The 18,900-nt window shown below is 40.0% G+C and overlaps 1 protein-coding gene across 3 annotated transcripts in view; it reads right to left on the reverse strand.

Moving 5' to 3' along the window:
- Positions 1-18,900, reverse strand: part of WASF1 (WASP family member 1) — a 46,028-nt gene that overhangs the window by 13,440 nt on the left and 13,688 nt on the right. For all 3 annotated transcript variants that reach the window (XM_035109060.3, XM_035109058.3, XM_088666007.1), the window contains one exon: positions 3,682-3,840. In XM_035109060.3, coding sequence (XP_034964951.3) covers positions 3,682-3,814 — 133 coding nt within the window. In that variant the 5' untranslated portion in view covers positions 3,815-3,840. The remainder of the gene's footprint in view (positions 1-3,681; positions 3,841-18,900) is intronic.

Genomic DNA, 18,900 nt, shown 5'->3' on the forward strand with positions numbered 1-18,900 from the left:
TGGTGAGGATAGGGAGGTGGTCAGTAAGGAAAGGAGGGGGCTCGAGGATGCTAGGTCGGAGCCCTCACACCACCTTCGCCCGGAGGGCTCAGATAGGGAAACGCCACTTCCATCGCCCCAATTACGCAGGGGGGTCAAATGCAAAGAGGGTAGGAGGAGACTGGAGGTGCCTAAGATATTTTGCTGGGTGCGTAACCAGAAAAGGGCACTCCTGGATTCTGCTAGTGACTGAGACGGTCATGAACTTGTAGCTCTGCACTGTACATAATATGCACAATAAACCTGTAAATAGTCAGGTTGGAGTTTGGCGTCGTTACTCGTGAGCAACCACCAGACGATCCTGACAATACGTTTTCATGAGCTTGCTTTCGCTACTCAGAATGATACATAGATAGAACCACTAGTGGCTAAAAGGTAGATCTTATCCAGGCCACAGCTACAGTCTCAGTAGTATTTGGCAAAACTCTTAACTAGCAAAAGAATCTGGAATCTGATATTATCTCTGTACACCTGAAACTCCAGTGTGATCACCTAATTTAAGACATGATACTCAATGTAGTAATGCAGGGAACAGGGCAGCAGCTCACTGAATAATCCATGTAAGTAGTAGATTTCTTATGCATGTGCTGGTTATCATCTCTCCCAACTTGGAGAGAACTGAATTAAAGTGGTCACTTTAAAAACAAAACAAAACAAAACCATACACAACTTTTAATTAGTGAGAAACACATGACAGAGCCTGCTCCTAATCTAATACTCAGTCTAATACTCCAGCATTTTTGAAAAAAAAGAGATGTATACTCATTTTTTTAATTGAAGACAATTGACTTCTGGGTCAAGGATTCTGAAGCAGCTGAAGACTTTAATTTATTAGAGAAGCTATGCACATGCTATAGCTCTGCACTGCTCTCCTTAGGATGCATTTGGCTGACACAGGATGGAAAATGCTAATGTCAGTGGTTAAAACGTACTAGAAAGTGTTGCAGTTCAAGCCAGTACTGCATGCACCATATTCCAACTGATAGCCCTTTGAAGTGGTTACAGCTCAGCGGAAAAAACCAATACATTTCAGTAAGATTGCTGTAGGGTTCTAAAGTTTTCATTCATTTAAAATTAATATAGAAAGGAGGGAAAGCTTTATTGTTTCCTTTTTTTCACTTCTGCCACATACATAAAGCAAAGTTTAGTTCAGGGCAAGTAACCTACAACTATGTTTTCAAAATTATTCTTATTTTGAGAATGAATAAACACCATATGTAGTGGTCCTGTCCAGAAATTAAGAAATTTTGGAATATGATACACAACAAAAGAGCAGAATTATATTTATTAGGAATCTTGAATAGAGACATCCCGAAAGATAAAATTAATATTTTCCTGTATGCGACAACAGCAGCAAGAATGTTGATAGCCAACAATTGGAAAGGAAACTATATTCCAACCAAAGAGGAATGGTTGAATAAATTATGGGAATATTTGGAATTAGCAAAGTTGACTGATTTGATAAAACAAAAACCATAGAGTGTAATTCAGAAACAATGGAAATGTTTGAATGATTATTTATGTAGACACGGATCTAATATAAGGTTAGATATGAGAGATTTAGAAAATTTATTGACTGACATATTTGTGTGAGATTGTATGGGGGAAAATACGGTATAACAGATATAAGCTTGTCTAAAATATGTATAGGCAGTGCAGTGTAAGCGGTGGAAGTCAATTAATGAATTTTAAAAATTATTTTCATATTGAGATATTTGTAGAATAAATTTGGAAGAAATTCTTCCAATTTTTCTTCTTTACTCCTTTTCTTTCCTCTTCTTCTTTTTCCTTTTCTTCTTTCTTTTGTTTTCTTTCCATATATATATACACACACACACACACACACACACACATATACATACACTTATTTGAAATTCATATGTATGTGTGTATTTGTAATATCTTGTTTTTATTTTGTAATAACTATGTTAAATAAATAAAATTAGATAATAAAAAAGAGAGAGACAGGGTTGGAGAACCACTTTTGTCCACTGGACTGGATAAAAACGTGGCCAGCCCACATCTGTCAATCATCTGATGTCATATGACACCAGATGGCTCCGATCCCGTGCAAAAACAGTAGGCCAAGGCTACTAAGAAACAACTGGGGGCAAACTCTAAGGCTCCTGATTGTCCTTTGCAGGTGTAACTTTAGTCATCCTGCACCTGATGTCATATGATATAAAGTGAGTGACGGGTGGGCATGGCCACCCAAAATGTCCTGGCCCATGAAGTGGAGGTTTCTACTGCCTACTTAATATAAGCAAGATAGACTAGAACAGTACTCAGGCAAACACATAAAACATTTCAAAATCTTAGTATCTGGTTTTTGTACAAATGATAAGACTTCTACTCAATCTTGCCAATCCCCTAACTGCATCACTATACTATCTATAAATAGATAACTATTACCTATTTATAGTGTTCATATTTACACAATCTCTGTTTCTCAAATATTTTGTAGTTTATGCTTCTTTGTATATTGTTATTTTTCAATTATATTTTTGAGCACCCTTTTTGAGTTGAAAAGTGGTTCTGAGTTTTACCATTAATAATATCCCATACTTCTAAAGTGTGGGGTGATCTGTCCCGCCCCCCCCCGAACATTAAATCAGTGGTTTGTTTCTTGTTTACTCTAATTTAAACATAATATTTATTTATTTGTTTGTTTGTTTGTTTGTTTGTTTGTTTATACCCCGCCCATCTGGCTGGGTTTCCCCAGCCACTCTGGGCGGTTCCCAACAGAAAAATGAAATAAAATAATCTATTAAACATTAAAAGCCTCCCTAAACAGGGCTGCCTTCAGATGTCTTCTAAAAATCTGGTATGCAACCACCTGTTTTCCTGCTTTTCTTATTTATTCAGGATGTCTTGGGATCAGCCTGCCTCTACCATTAAGCTTTCCCCAGGCTGGAATATACACCTTCTCTCCTATCCCTTAAAATTGTGTGGAGCTACCAATCTTCTGCTTTAGGTTACCAGTCTCAAAAGTCAATCGTTATTTTGTTAAATCAGTCGAGTCCCTTTAACTTTGGTTAGGTTTACACTATTAGCCTACTGAGTAGGAGCTTTATTACATCTATGTTCTCCGTGGCAACTGCACATGTTGGCTAGTAATGTTCACTAACAATTGTCATTGTGCTCCATAAGTAGTACAACTGCCAGAAATGTGTAGAGAACTAGAATCTAGTTTTTTTTAAAAAAACCAAACGAAGAGTGAAAATTACTGAAAGGCAGAAGGACAAAAAAGAGGCCTCTTCAACAAAGAAAAATGTTCATATACATGGCAGTTGTATTATCCCAATATTATCCTCAAAATAGTGGGTCAGACACATACCAAGTTATCAGAGTACAGAGAGAAATTTCTGCCTAAGTTCTATAGTCTTTATATAAACTTTGCAAAACTGCCAGTTCAGTTCTTTTAAGACCATTAAACTCAACAATAAAACTACATGTAACATATTTTGTTAAATGCACAATTGATGGGGACATAGAACATTTTGGAATGATTCAAAAAAGACGGGATGAACATTATGAATTAATTGTTTTGAAGAGAGTAATTTTATTTTGTTTAACCATAAAATGCAGCCATATTACACATTAGCTCAAAATGCACTGTCCCTTAATATACTTGGTACTTACTTAGACTGCTTAGTTGTCTGATTATATTTGCCAAGGAAATATTTGTAACACATTCCAGTTCATTCTTGATGCCTCGTGGTAGTGCTGTATGGCAAAGATACCTAGGGTCTATGTTTCTTTTTACCAGTGGCATCCTGAGATATCGATGACACAGCACACCTAGGAAAAGACAGGAGATAAATTACATGGTTTAATTACAAGATCATTGCTAACTTATTGATAATGGGAAAATTAGACATTATATACATTCTTTACAGTAATGTAAAGTCAAGAGAACTACAAGATGGTTTTTCTTTCAACTGCTGTTCATTTTGAACTTCCCTTACTTGAGAATGCTACAAATGTAGTTGTTAATGCCACAAATACTTTTCTTAAGAAAATGAACAGTATGACCTTTGCATGTCCACTGTGTACAATGGGGCTTACTTTCAGGTAGAGTATACACAGGATTAACAATAAAGAATTAACAACTGGAGAAACTATTTGTAAATGGTCTTTCTTTGTGTCAGAAAGGGTTGCGGCAACTCATGAGTAAAGACGCTCCACTTTGTCTTTTCTTTCAGAGTTTTATTGTGCATGCTATTTACAGTGCAAGAGTATCAGGAAACATGACCACTCAGCAGGGCCGGCACTAAGGCAAGGCTGGGTGGCGCAAGGCGCCAGGGGGCTGCCGCGCAGCTCCGCCCGCGCGGCAACCGCACTCGGAAACAGGAGGGGGGCTAGTTCACGCCATGGCGCCAGCTATGCTTAAGACTGTCCTCCATACTCCTTACCCAGGTTGGCCCTGGGGTGGTGTGTCACTGCCCACCACATCTATTTCCCTAGCTAAGTGACATAGGGGCATCGTCACCATTGCAGCCATGCAGGTGGAGACTGCACAAGAGGGTGTGTGGCAGGTGCTGGTGTTCTGTTTTGTTTTTTTGCTATAGAATTTCCAGCATCTACTGTTACTGGACTGTAGGATCATTCTGTAAATCATATGCTCATTACAGAAGCAATGAAAAATTTGTATTTTTTTTCCAAAAACTGCTTTTCAATTTTAAAAACCTGAAATTAATTGTGTGTGTGTATGGTAATATAATATAAAATTTTATTTTAAAAATCTAAATAATATTTAACAACTATATGCAGCGGTAACAAATATCAGACATTGCATTAGAGATAAACTAACACAAGCCTCACCAGTAACTTAATGGAAAGGCCTTATAGAACAAAATGAAATGCTTTAATCTCATTTATAGTTAATTTAAACTATTTTAAAATGTTTTAAATAGTTTTAAACATTTTAATTGGTATTTTGATATTTCCTGTAAACTGCTTAAAGAGTGTATTTCAAACAAACAGTCTATAAACATTGTTAAATAAAAGTAAAATAAATAAATTATGGATTTGTTAACTGGTGGATTACCAGTAATTAATATATACCTGCCTTCCATTGACAGAATGGAAGGTAGGACAGTGAGCGTTTATAAGAAATGTAGTAAACAGAAGAACCTACTGATAAAACTGTAGAGAAAGAAAATGTAGCATTGCTGGAGAATCTATTTGAGATTACTATTAGAATATAATCTGAGAGAATTTTTATTATTGCAAGATATGTAAGTAATCTGAAATTTTTGAAATGACAGATTTGTGGATTAAGTATTTTCATTTATTACAGCTTTGCATGGCTCAAGATACTCATTTTTATAAGTACAGGCGGCGACCATTTTGCGGCCGTCTGATCAATGCATGACTGCTGACCCGCACGTGGTTTTCCACACCAGAAGGGGGTGGAATGGTCTTACGTACAACTGCTGACATGCACAACACCCGTGCAAATGGGGAATTGCCTGCATAAAAATACTATTTTTAAATTCATTCAATTTTGTTTACATTCCACTTAATTGTTATCATTGTGTCTCTTTTAAAGAGATTTATGTTCTGTATGTTCTGTCTCTTTAACATGTATGCTTTTAGAGAAATTACATATATATATTATTTTTTCTCATATTTGTGCGTATGAATCTAACTAAGACCTTCTTCCATTTTGGCTGCATTGTGGACTAGATGAAGTTTTGAAATTGACAGTAAGAGCAGCCCTGTCTAGAAGCATAACACTAGTCAATCTGTGAAGTTGCCCAAGGCATGGATGACGGTGGCTAGGTCACTAAATACTGTAATGTGCTTTTTATTACATTAAAAACAAATAGATTTTTTAGTATTCTATCTCAAGGTAGGGAAAAGCAAGAATAGCCCTAAAAATATACTGTACGCATTAAAAACTACAACCTGGCTACCCACATTTCTAGTCTATTTTATTCATTGATTTAAAAATTGTTAACTCTCCTTTCAGAAGACACTGCTCACATAGTGTGGCTTAGAAAACTCAGTATAATACTGTAGTAACAAATACACTTTCAAATTTCTGACAGTGTTGATATTTTGACATACACCATTACAAAATATTCTTCAAAAACATACCCATTCCACAATCCAGCTACAGCTAAGCACATTTAACTCCATTTATTTTAATGGGAAATTTAAGTAAATGCATAGCTATCTCCCACTGAAATCAATGGGGACTTCTGCTTACCTTAGGGTGAGTTATACCCATAAAAAACTGCATTGAAGTGCAACTATTAGTACACAGGCTGATTTTTGTTCCCATTATATGCACTCCCCAAAATAAAAATTAATGTAATTTAGTATAAAATTGCTCTTTTTTTAGACCTATTTTTTCAAAATGATTTCACTTTGAGCTCATTCATTATCTCTCCACTGCTGCTACGTATAGCATACAGCCACAAAAGCTCTATGGCTGATCACAACAGCTCTTTGTATTATTGACAGCCATAGATAACCAATCCATTTTTAAAGCTAAAAACATGAATAGTTTAAACAAACTATATCTTCTAAGGATATAATTACATCATTAATGAATTATAATTTTTAAAGTGCTGTGAAGGCTTTCCTTCTCAAAAATCTACTTTTTTTGAACACTGCTTGTGTACAGTTGGAATCTCAAATCCATTTCCACTACTTAAGGATAACTTGCTTTTCAAATTCAGACAACACTTGAATAATCTGAGTTTAAATAAAATGCACACCAATTTATGTTAAAGGTAGTATATTTCAACTTCAAAAAGTCCCCTATTTTCTATAAATAACAAAATGCCATCTAGTACTGTACATTTATTTTACACCTAAACTTTAACAGCTAAAAAAGGGATGCACAAATTCACTCTGCTATTAAAAACCAAAAAAACTGCAGTTCAGCCTCCACTGTAACGTTAACTTCACAATTAGTCATCAGTGGCAGAATTCTAAATACACAGAAAGCACAGACGGGCCAGTCAATCACAGAGCTGTGATTCCATTAATCACACTGAACACCTCCTGTCATTCTGATGCTACAAAATGGACCGCCGGCCCTTACACAAAAGAACTGGAATTCAACACACAATCTCTTCCCTTAATAGTGCTATCTTTTGAAAGATACACTCACCCCTAGTGCTCATGATTCCGCTTCTTCAGAAATGTGAAGGTTGATTTTTTAAAAATGGAGGAGGATATATTTGGTGATGAACCATAACTCCTAAATTCTAGGCTAGGACATACAGGCAACAAGAAGCGATGTTCGCCCGGGGGGGGGGGGGGAGAGATAAATGTGTGCAGCTCATTGTACTGACGATACTGAAGATCCAAGTTGGAAAATGGAAGCTAATGAAACAATAAATCATGTCAGACAAAACGAAATCTATTGTTCAAAGGTCTGTGATCTAATTTGCTGATTATTCAAAGAGTGGTGTATACTTAATTTAGATTCATTTGATAAATTATTATAGATTTTTAAAATTACTTTATTTAAGCTATTTTCTTATATTTAAAAACTGCCTAACATTCCTTAAGATCACAGGAAATCAGTTGCTCAGAAATTAGTACTATCCGGTGCTAAGTAATTTAAGTCCATTAATTCCAATGGGCCTACTCTGAGTATAACCAACACTGGATATCACCCAATAAATTTTCAGCTTCCTAAATATATTTATCAAGTTTTATATTTTATAACTCCAATTAACTGTTTTTTAAGTGATAAAGTTAAAAATGTTTTAGATATAAGAAATTATTGAGTTTGAATGGATCTCAAAGGTAATCTAGGTGAAGCCCCTGCTGATACAAGAAATCCATTACTACTACTACAGTGATCAACGTGTTATCACTCTCCAAGGGCTAATTTATGACTATTGTGTGGTGAGGGGATCTAGAGTCTGAAAATGTGGAAGTACATTTTAACTTATTTTAATTGTATTGTTTATTCATTGTTTTAGACAGTACATGCTTTGGGGCAGAATTACTTCTTTTAATTATGTACAGAGCCATATACATTAATTGGGCTATATAAATAAATGTGAATACTGTACAGTAATGCTAAATTAATGAAAGAGGTACTGATTGGCAACAGAACATGGAACTGGAGCCAAACCAGGGACAGTGCTCTTCCCAGCTGTTCTCAGAATATACGGTATAATCTTATACAGATATATTTTTGGCAGGGTTAAAATCTTCTACAGAAATTCAAAATGTGCCCTAGAGAGTCCATGGCTGGGTTGTACAGAAGGGTCTTCAATTTTATTTACCGTATATTCCGGCATATAAGACTGGGCGTATAAGACAACCCCCAACGTTTCCAGTTAAAATATAGTGTTTGGGATAACTCGCCGTATAAGAAATACGACCCGGCGTATAAGACAACCCCCGATTTGAGAAGATTTTCCTGGGTTAAAAAGTAGTCTTATATGCAGGAATATACAGTAAAAGGTTAGCAATATGTAAAGTAGCATTCTTTTTTCAAATTAAAATTCTGAGCTACATTGTTGAGAAATTTTGCTATCATACTTCAAGTTTGTACTCACAGTACACCTTTAGCTATACAAGTTATTATTTTCAGAATGTGATGAGATTTTGTGTAAACTATATTTAAATCAGTTTTTTCAAACTAAATGAAGTAATTGCTCTTTTGAGAGTACCATTTTACAATAAAAATTCTTTGCAGCCTAAGGAGTTGAAAAACTGCTACCACATAGTCATATATAGCATCCCATTAGGTTGAAATGTGCTTGTTTTTTATTCAAAACACTAATATGTGGCACTACTGCCATAGCAATAAGTCCCATATTTATCATTCTGACATTACAATGAATAGCACAGTCATTCAGTTGAAATTCTGACTATTGCAATAACACAAACACTTGAATAAGTGTGGCTTCTATTCTGCAATGCAAATTCTTAATATGGAAGTAAAAACTTGCAACAAAATGCTGCAGTGTAACACCAGCCCCTAAGAGGTGTTTCCCCACAAAGACCATGAACAGCAGAATAGTTGTCTGTTTCAGATTGTGGTCTCAGCTGGGTGAGGTTTGAGCTCAAGCAGGACGAGAGTGCTAGGCACAAATTTACAAGGAAAAGTAAAGCAAGTCCAAATTCAACTTCTAGCCAGACAATATCAAGCATGACAAAATTCAGGTTTAGATAAAAAAAGAGGTAAGCAAAGCAGAAGTCAGGTTCTGATAAGGCAAAGTCCAAGCAAATCAGTAAATGTCTTGGAAAGTTCTGTGCAAGGTTTGCTGAACAGCAAACCAAGATTTAGCATTAGATGAAGCTGCAGGACTACTTCCACCTCTAGTAAATGAAGTCTCATCTGTTAAAGAGACTTCATCATGATCACTAGCTGTTGACTCAAATGGTGCTGGTTCTGTTGGAGCTTCAGGCCTGGAATTCAAAGACTGCAAAATGGCTTCCTCAGGTTCCAACTGTGCGGCAGGAAAAAAACAGAGGGCCAGTTCTGAGGAGAAAACCCTTATATACCTCTGAATCCTCAGCTTTGTCCACTGAAGACAAATGGGATCATAGGATCATGACAAATAAGTGCTTTGTAGAAACGCGGGTGGCTCTGTGGATTAAACCACAGAGCCTTAGGGCTTGCCGATCAGAAAGTCAGCAGTTCAAATCCCCGCGACGGGGTGAGCTCCCATTGCTCGGTCCCAGCTCCTGCCAACCTAGCAGTTCGAAAGCATGTCAAAGTGCAAGTAGATAAATAAGTACCGCTACAGGGGGAAGGTAAATGGCTTTTCCGTGCGCTGCTCTGGTTCGCCAAAAGCTCCCTCGGCCAATAATGCGAGATGAGCACCGCAACCCCAGAGTCAGTCATGACTGGACCTAATGGTCAGGGGTCCCTTTACCTTTACAATGGTTTGATTCTTGCAGATGATGAGGAGTGGAGAAGGAAAAAGCAGCACCTTTACTGAAACCTTAGCCTGCTGTTCTATATAGTGCTAAAGTTCTCAGGTTTGGGGCTAGTTTCTAGGTCCAAACTTGAACATTTTACTATCAGTGGTGAAAAATCTTTGGCCCGTGCCCACCAAACCATACCCATCTGCCCCACACCTGACATCTTATGTGGCACCAGGTGTGGTGCAGGTAAATATGTACCGTGTTTCTCCTAAAATAAGACGGTCCTCAAAAATAAGCCATGTCAGGCTTTTCAATAGTAGAATAAATATAAGACATCCCCCGAAAATAAGCCGGGGGTGGGAGCCGTTTCGGGGAGCGCAGCACAACGTGAAGAGCCTGGTGAGAGGCAGCTGCGGCTGCAGGTGAAGCCCGGGATCTGCGTGGGCGACTGGGGGCGAACGCCCTGAGCGCTGCGGCGGTGGCGAAGAGGCGCCCGATCAGCCCGCTTCTCAGCTGATCGGGCGCCTCTTCGCTACCGCCGCAGCGCTCAGGGCGCTTGTCCCCAGTCGCCCACGCAGATCCCGGGCTTCACCTGCAGCCGCAGCTGCCTCTCACCAGGCTCTTCGCGCTGCCGCTTCGGGGAGCACAGTGCAGCGCGAAGAGCACTCTTCTGGTGCTCTTGTGCGCGCGTGCGAGGGAGAAGTCCCCTTTTCCTTACCCAGATGCAGCAGCAGGAGGGTACCCCCGCAAGGTGGGCAGTCTGTGCTCTCCACACACACACACCGTTTCGCCTCGCTCCGTCTCTCCCCCCTCCGCAAAGACAGCAAAAAAAAAAAAAAGACATCCCCTGAAAATAAGCTGTGGTGTGTTTTTTGGGAGGAAAAATAAATATAAGACGTGTCTTATTTTAGGAGAAACACGGTAGTTACTGTACTGACTTACACATGCATGCATAAGGGTTAACCTAAGCCCTGAGCTCATGTTGCCAGTGAGTGTGGCATAGATGGCTCCCAGCAGCTTTTACCTCTGTGTTTCCCTCTCTCCTTGCTTCCTGAAACAAGCAAGGAATCATGCAGCTTTGGCTCCCACCCCAGCTGATCATGCAAGTGAACTGAATCTCTCCAAAAGGGAGATTTTAAAGTCTGCATCTTTGCTAGCCCAAAGACTGCATGATCCTTTTTGTAAGAAAGCCAAGTTCTTCTCTTTTAATTTCTTCTCTTTTATTTATTTATTAAATTTACCAGTCGCTGTCTCTTACTCAGACTTAAGCGGTTTAGAACCTTTTTCATCTTCATTTTACTGCCAGCTGATGGGAGACTTGTTTGCTGTAATTTCTGGGAACTGTGAGTAGAATATTCACCAATCTGTAAACCTAAGAGTCTGTAATTTATTCTAGCTGAAGTATTTTCATGAGGAACATTTGTTTAAAGATGGATGTGGCCAGATGCTAATCTAACAAAGTTTTAATGTGTGTGAAGCAACCACCACTGTGCTAACTCTGCTATGACCGAGTGAAGAATGTCTCTTCCAAACTTCTCTCACCAAAAGTTTTCAGCTCTACCCTAGCTGGGAAACTACAAGGACCACAGTAAACAAAAAAACATAGACTAAATCTCAACTTTGGAGAAGGAATAATCCCCCCACCCCCACCTTTCTAGTTCCACACAATACAGACCTAGCTAGCGGGAGTCAGTTTAGAATCATACATAGGCATAACTTTTAGATAAAGCTCTGTAGAGACTCAATTTTCCCAGGTTACAAAGATTAGGATTTCTAGGTGAAAAGACGCAGCTGAAAATTTCAGCATTCAGTTCAGTTTAAGCCAGGTAAAACCTAGTTAGTTTTCTTTTTGAATCCTCAACAGAGCATCAATCACTAGTTACTCACTGTCCACATACCTCTTGGTCGACATCCGTTGTCCACACCTCACTTCCTAAATCCCCCCACTCTTTCAAATTCCTAATCCATGGAAGTTGAGTCAGACCACCTGATATCATTGGCTTCATCAGCAGCTAAGGGTAGCTAGCCCAGCGACTAAGCCAGCTCCGTAAGCTAGAGGGAGCTCCAGCTGATACAGTGTCTTGGCCCCAGAAACAAAGGATCAAGCTAACAGAAACGTTAAGCAGCTAACTGAGTAAGGCAACAGGGTGATCTAACAGGGTGTTTGATCTAAGAAATGCCAAGCTCTCAAATAAAGTAGCACAATAAATTACAAAAACTGATATGAAGGTAGAAAATCACCAGAAGGGTGGAGAATTTCCAATGTATTGCAGTTTGTCACATGTATAAAGTAAACTATCTACCTGCTGGACAGAAGTCATGGGTGTGTCCTCATTCCACTGCGTTTCTAGCTCTTAGGGAACAGGTTTGTTGCCTTGAGGCCAAGGTGGGCATACAGCTTTTTCATTGACCCAGAAGCAATAGCACCAGTTCTTAAACACTTCCTCCTTCAAAGTAGCCAATTGGAACCAGACAGATTTACAAGACAGTATAGTTATTTGAAATCTAATAGGATTGCTGGTCCATTACTGATAAGGTTTATTCCCTCCCCCCCCCTTCCCAGTTGTTAATTATGTCTGCTGCTACTGCTTAGGAATGTTTCTGGAGCCAGCCCTGCTGCCAGAGGCAATTTTAGGCTAGTGTAACTGGTTCGGCTGCACTGGACACTGGTGCCACAGGGCACATCTCAACAGTGATGTGGAACGGAGCAAGAGAGGTAGATGAGAAAATGCTGAATTTTAGCGTTCCAGAAGGAGCTGCTGAAATTTGACAGCCCAACATCTGCCACTGCAGCTGTTACTAGGAACAAATCTAGTACCACTGAATTACAGTGAATTATATGACAACGCTAAGAAGCACGATAAGTAGGTTTTGATTTTCACACCAACATTTTGTACATATATTTGCAACCTCAAAAAACTGAGAACTTTAGTATGCTCCACATACATGAAAAATTAAGATTCTTCAGCTTCTCAAGATTGGGGATTGGGGGAAGAAATTGAGATGTTCCTGTTTGGATTTCTGCAATGCAATCTATGTGCAGCTACCTTTGAAGGTTACTCAGAAACTACAATTAATCCAGAATGTGGCTGCTAGACTGGTGACTGAGAGTGGCTGCCGGGAGCACATACCACCAGTCCTAAAAATATATATACATTGGCTCCAGTACATTTCTGAGCACAATTCAAAGTGCTTGAGTAGCTTGTTGCTACATGGCCAGAAACACACATTCTATGGCATAGGATTCAATAGTTTTGTGAATAAAAGATATTGATGTCCATATCAGCAAAATGAATATTGCCACATTCAAAATTTCTACAGAAACATAAATATTACTGTACACATTATCTGTGCACAAAGAAGAATCCATCTATTCCCCAGGGCTACAAATACCTTGTTCTTAAAGCCCCACACACTTCTGTAGGTAGCTTTACATATGCACATTTCCAGCAGTGCAGAAACGTCAAACACGAAAATGGCTAAAGGCAGAATATGGTTGTGGTATCTTTTGTATGGCTAAAAGAAGGATTGGGGTAAGTTTCCCAGATTTTTTTGCTGTTCTTAGCAAGGGAGCAGCAGTTATTCCTTTAACCAGAATTCAGAAAGCAAGATCTGTTATTTGTTTCTGGTAGTGAAAACTAAGGCTGCCTTCAGAAAAACTGGCTCTATATCATGTATTATGATTTTGCATAATTTTTGTTTATTCTCTTATTTGTAGTATCTTTTACCTTCTTATGACAAATTCTAGATGCCCTCTTCCCTGCATCATAAAAAATGCTTTCTTCTCTCTCTCTCTCTCTCTCTCTCTCTCTCTCTCTCTCTCTCTCTCTCTCTCTCTCTCTCTCTCTCTCTCTCTCCCATGCCTTGTTATTACTCAGAACCTGGGCTGGTGATTTTGGGTTGAATCCAAAGATTTTGTCTGCACAAAATGCCAACTGTGGCAACTTATTTTTACAATAACAAAAAAAGAGGAGAGGACAAAATACATTCTATATTAAGGGAAATAACCAAAGAAGCACAGTTGTTTTGATCCACAGACTGCACAATATGCTTCAAGGTCTAAAAATCTCCACCTCCCTTCTCCTATATAAAAATCAAGTGTGCACAATCCAGACCTTTCCAGCAGTTGGGGGATGTTTGTCTAACAAGAGGTTAAAGAATGAGAGAGAGTTGCAAACAGACACATCTAGGAGGATATCGGCTGTTGTAGAGGTCTCCCAGAAATCCTATCTCTCTACCAGCAAGACTTTCCTAAGCTACAGATTGACTGTGGCCAAACCTTCAATGCATTACAAGCAAGATTTAACCGCATGCAAGGGCCTTTATCTGCCTGAGCAGTTTGGAATCCCTGCTGGAAGGCACAGAACAGTTTTGTCATTGCTATAACACAGCTCACCCTGGAGGTACAAGTCTAGCATGGCCATGATAAAACAGAATGGCATATCTACAGTAGAAGCTTGGGGCAAAATATAAGAGCAGACAGTACCACATGGCCAGCCTTTTGGTTCGCTGGTGTATATGGATGCTTCTGTACTCTGTGTACCAACTCAAAACTGGAACACATCCTTCTTTTTAAAGATTTTCCATTAGTGACTCAACAGCAGTCTAAGAAGCCAAGAATTAATACTGGGGGTGGGAGCTAGTCCACTGAAACTTCAGGATGAACAAGTATTCAGACATAAGCTTTGGTGGGTCAAAGAACACTTTTCTCAGACACATGAAATGCTATCTGCAGCTGACAGATGCATCCGTAAACATATGGGTATGCGTACAGGAGTGTATGTGCGTGCACACACACACACACACACACACAGCTATAAACAAGTTTGTGGGAAGAAGTGCGATGTAGCAAAGTGAAGATGAAAGGCTCAGGAAAGCATGATAGTCATGTTATAACCTATTAAGAGTGCAGTTCAGAACATTAGGCATTCAAAAAAAGAAAAATCCAATTATCCTTGCCTGATACGCAAAGAAACAAAAAGCAGCTAAGGAAACCATTGTTTTCTGCAGCAACCTGGCCACACCCAGTCTCTACTGACCCCAATTGTGATGATTATCAAATCTTTAAGTGTTTTATGTTTATTAATCATATTTCTTTGCCAAACCACAACTAGCTGTGAGTGGGTCACAGCCATGATTATTGTATCTTTTGCCTTTTTAAGTAGATTTTGTAGTTCTGTGCCAATTTGTTCATTTCCTGTGACTGCTGTGTGCTCTACCCCTTCTGTTCAAAGCTTTTGCTTCCCTGGGTAGCCTTTCCTTTGATTGTGATTTCATTGCCCAAGGAGAAGAATTCCAACCCTAGTGTTCTCTTTGAAATGTTAGCATCTTTATGTGGGGACACTTAAACATTCAATCCCCCACCTACAGTCAAACAGCAGATGCATCGTGTGAGTCAGCTCTCATTTACAATCATTGAGGGACAGGAGAAAAAGTTGTGTTATGTGGTTGAATTTTCTTCCACATATACTAGGTTGAAAGTCACACCAGGGTCACTTTTCATTGCAGAATTCACACAGAAGCAGAGCTGCTAGGATATGGTCACCTGCACAGTTGTAGCTAATGTCCACAAATTTCAGACACGTGTAATTCAAAAATTTCATTCCGTAAACAAAAAACAAAAAAACCTCACTAAATCTACTAATGTTTTGCCATTGTGGTACTTTTTTGTTCCATCCAATAGAGAAGGCAAGCAAAATGCGAGGGAGATAGTGAAAGATACAAGAAATTGAATGCAGATTTCCGAAAAATAGCAAAGAGAGACAAGAGGGCCTTCTTAACCGAGCAATGCGAAGAAAAAGAGGAAAACAATAGAATGGGGAAAACCAGAGATCTGGTCAAGAAAAGTGGAGATCTGTAAGGAACATTTCGTACAAAGATTACCATAATAAAGGACAAAGGTGGTAAGGACCTAACAGAAGCAGAAGACATAAAGAAGAGGTGGCAAGAATACCGAGGAATTATACCAGAAAGATATGGAAGTCTTGTACACCCCAGGTAGTGTGGTTGCTGACGTTGAGCCAGACATCCTGGAGAGTGAAGTCAAATGGGCCTTATAAAGCACTGCTAATAACAAGGCTAGTGGAAGTGATGGTATTCCAGCTGAACTATTTAAAATTTTAAAAGATGATGGTGTTAAGGTGCTACACTCAATATGCCAGCAAGTTTGGAAAACTCGGAAGTGAGCAAAGGACTGGAGAAGATCAGTCTACATCCCAATCCCAAAGAAGGGCAGTGCCAAAGAATGCTCCAACGATCGCACAATTGCACTTATTTCACATGCTAGCAAGGTTATGCTCAAAATTCTACAAGGCAGGCTTAGGCAGTATGTGGACCGAGAACTTCTAGAAGTGCAAGCTGAATTTCGAAGGGGCAGAGGAACCAGAGACCAAATTGCAAACATGCGCTGGATTATGGAGAAAGCTAGAGAGTTCCAGAAAAACATCTACTTCTGCTTCATTGACTATGCAAAAGCCTTTGATTGTGTTGACCACAGCAAACTATGGCAAGTTCTTAGAGAAATGGGAGTGCCTGATCACCTCATCTGTCTCCTGAGAAATCTCTATGTGGGACAAGAAGCTACAGTTAGAACTGGATATGGAACAACTGATTGGTTCAAAATTGGAAAGGAGTACGGCAAGGCAGTATATTGTATACCTGCTTATTTAACTTATATGCAGAATTCATCATCATCATCATCATCATTATTTATTTACACCCCACCCATCTGGCTGGGTTTCCCCCACCACTCTGGGTGGCTTCCAGCAAATAGCAAAATACATTAAAATATCACAGATTAAAAACTTCCCTAAACAGGGCTGCCTTTAGGTGTTTTCTAAATGTCAGGTAGTTGTTTATCTCCTTGACATCCGATGGGAGGGCATTCCACAGGGCGGGCGCCACTACCGAAAAGGCCCTCTGCCTGGTTCCCTGTAGCTTTGCTTCTCACAGTGAGGGAACCGCCAGAAGGCCCTCGGCGCTGGAGCTCAGTGTCTGGGCTGAACGATGGGGGTGGAGATGCTCCTTTAGGTATACAGGACCGAGGCCGTTTAGGGCTTTAAAGGTCAGCACCAACACTTTGAATTGTGCTCGGAAACGTACTGGGAGCCAATGTAGGTCTCTTAGGACCAGTGTTATGTGGTCCCAGCGGCCACTCCCAGTCACCAGTCTGGCTGCCGCATTCTGGATTAATTGCAGTTTCCGGGTCACCTTCAAAGGTAGCCCCACATAGAGCGCATTGCAGTAGTCCAAGCGGGAGATAACTAGAGCATGCACCACTCTGGTGAGACAGTCTGCGGGCAGGTAGGGTCTCGGCCTGCGTACCAAATGGAGCTGAAAGACAGCCGCCCTGGACACAGAATTAAGCTGTGGCTCCATGGACAGCTGTGAGTCCAAAATGACTCCCAGGCTGCGCACCTGGTCCTTCAGGGGCACAGTGACCCCATTCAGGACTAGGGAGTCCCCCACACCCACCCGCCCCGTCCCCCCAAAACAGTACTTCTGTCTTGTCAGGATTCAACCTCAATCTGTTAGCCGCCATCCATCCTCCAACCGCCTCCAGGCACTCACACAGGACCTTCACCGCCTTCACTGGTTCTGATTTGAAAGAGAGGTAGAGCTGGGTATCATCCGCATACTGATGAACACCCAGCCCAAACCCCCTGATGATCTCTCCCAGCGGCTGCATGTAGATGTTAAAAAGCATGGGGGAGAGGACAGAACCCTGAGGCACCCCACAAGTGAGAGCCCAGGGGTCTGAACACTCATTCCCCCACCACCACTTTCTGAACATGGCCCAGGAGGAAGGAGCGGAACCACTGTATGACAGTTCCCCCAGCTCCCAACCCCTCTAGACGGTCCAGAAGGATGTTATGGTTGATTGTATCAAAGGCCGATATATGCTAGGTTAAAGTAGGTAAATCTTTCCGGAAATGACCGGAGACGGAACACAATAAGTCAAGGGAGGAGTATATGATAAGATAACAGTGGACAGACAATCGGAAGCATTTCTATTTCTATTTTTACTTTTATGTGTATCTGTACTTTTCATTAGTTGTATTTTTTTTTCTCCCCCCCCCCTCTTTTACGTTTTTGGTATATTATGTTGAATAATAGATGCTTGAGTTATGTGGTGAATGTTGAGAGTTTTGAGTTAGTATATATATATGCATGTATGTACATATATATATATATATATTTGTTATTATTATTGGAATAGTATATCTCTGTTAGTATGTTTGGAATACAATTTCTGTACGCATGGAGAGGTTCTGCTCAGAATTTTGGTTTGTGTAAATTTAAGTACAATGATTTCTTACCTTTTTTTTCTCTTTCATTTTATGGTTTTTTGGGATTTTCCTTTTGTGTTTTTTCTGTTTTCTTATTTGTTCTCTTTTAAGATGTAATTTTGAAAATAATGAAATAAAAGATTTTAAACTAAAAAAAAAAAGATTGTATCAAAGGCCGCTGAGAGATCCAGCAGAACTAGGAAACAGCTCTCACCTTTTTCACTAGCCCGCTGGAGACCATCAACCAGCACGACCAAGGCAGTTTCAGTCCCATGATGAGGCCTGAATCCCGACTGGAAGGGATCCAAATAGTCTGCATCCTCCAGGCGTGCTTGGAGTTGTTCAGGAACCACTTGCTCAATCACCTTGCCCAAGAATGGTAGATTTGAGACTGGGCGATAATTGGCCACATTTGTCGGCTCTAAAGATGTTTTTTTAAGAAGTGGTTTAATGACTGCCTCTTTCAGCGGGTCCGGGAATACTCCCTCATAGAGGGAAGCATTTACCACCCCGCGGAGCCCATCGCCCAACCCTTCCCGGCTCACTTTTATTAGCCAGCATGGGCAAGGGTCAAGGAGACAGGTGGTCGGTTTCACTCGTCCAAGCAGCCTGTCCACATCCTCGGAGGTAACAGATTGAAATTGATCCCATGAAACATGACTAGACAGGGCTCCAGCACTCTCCCGCCCCGGCCCTGCTCCCACAGTGGAGTCTACCT

This window comes from Zootoca vivipara, chromosome 3, assembly GCF_965207765.1.
Source record: "Zootoca vivipara chromosome 3, rZooViv2.hap1.1, whole genome shotgun sequence".
Taxonomy (NCBI): Eukaryota; Metazoa; Chordata; class Lepidosauria; order Squamata; family Lacertidae; genus Zootoca; species Zootoca vivipara.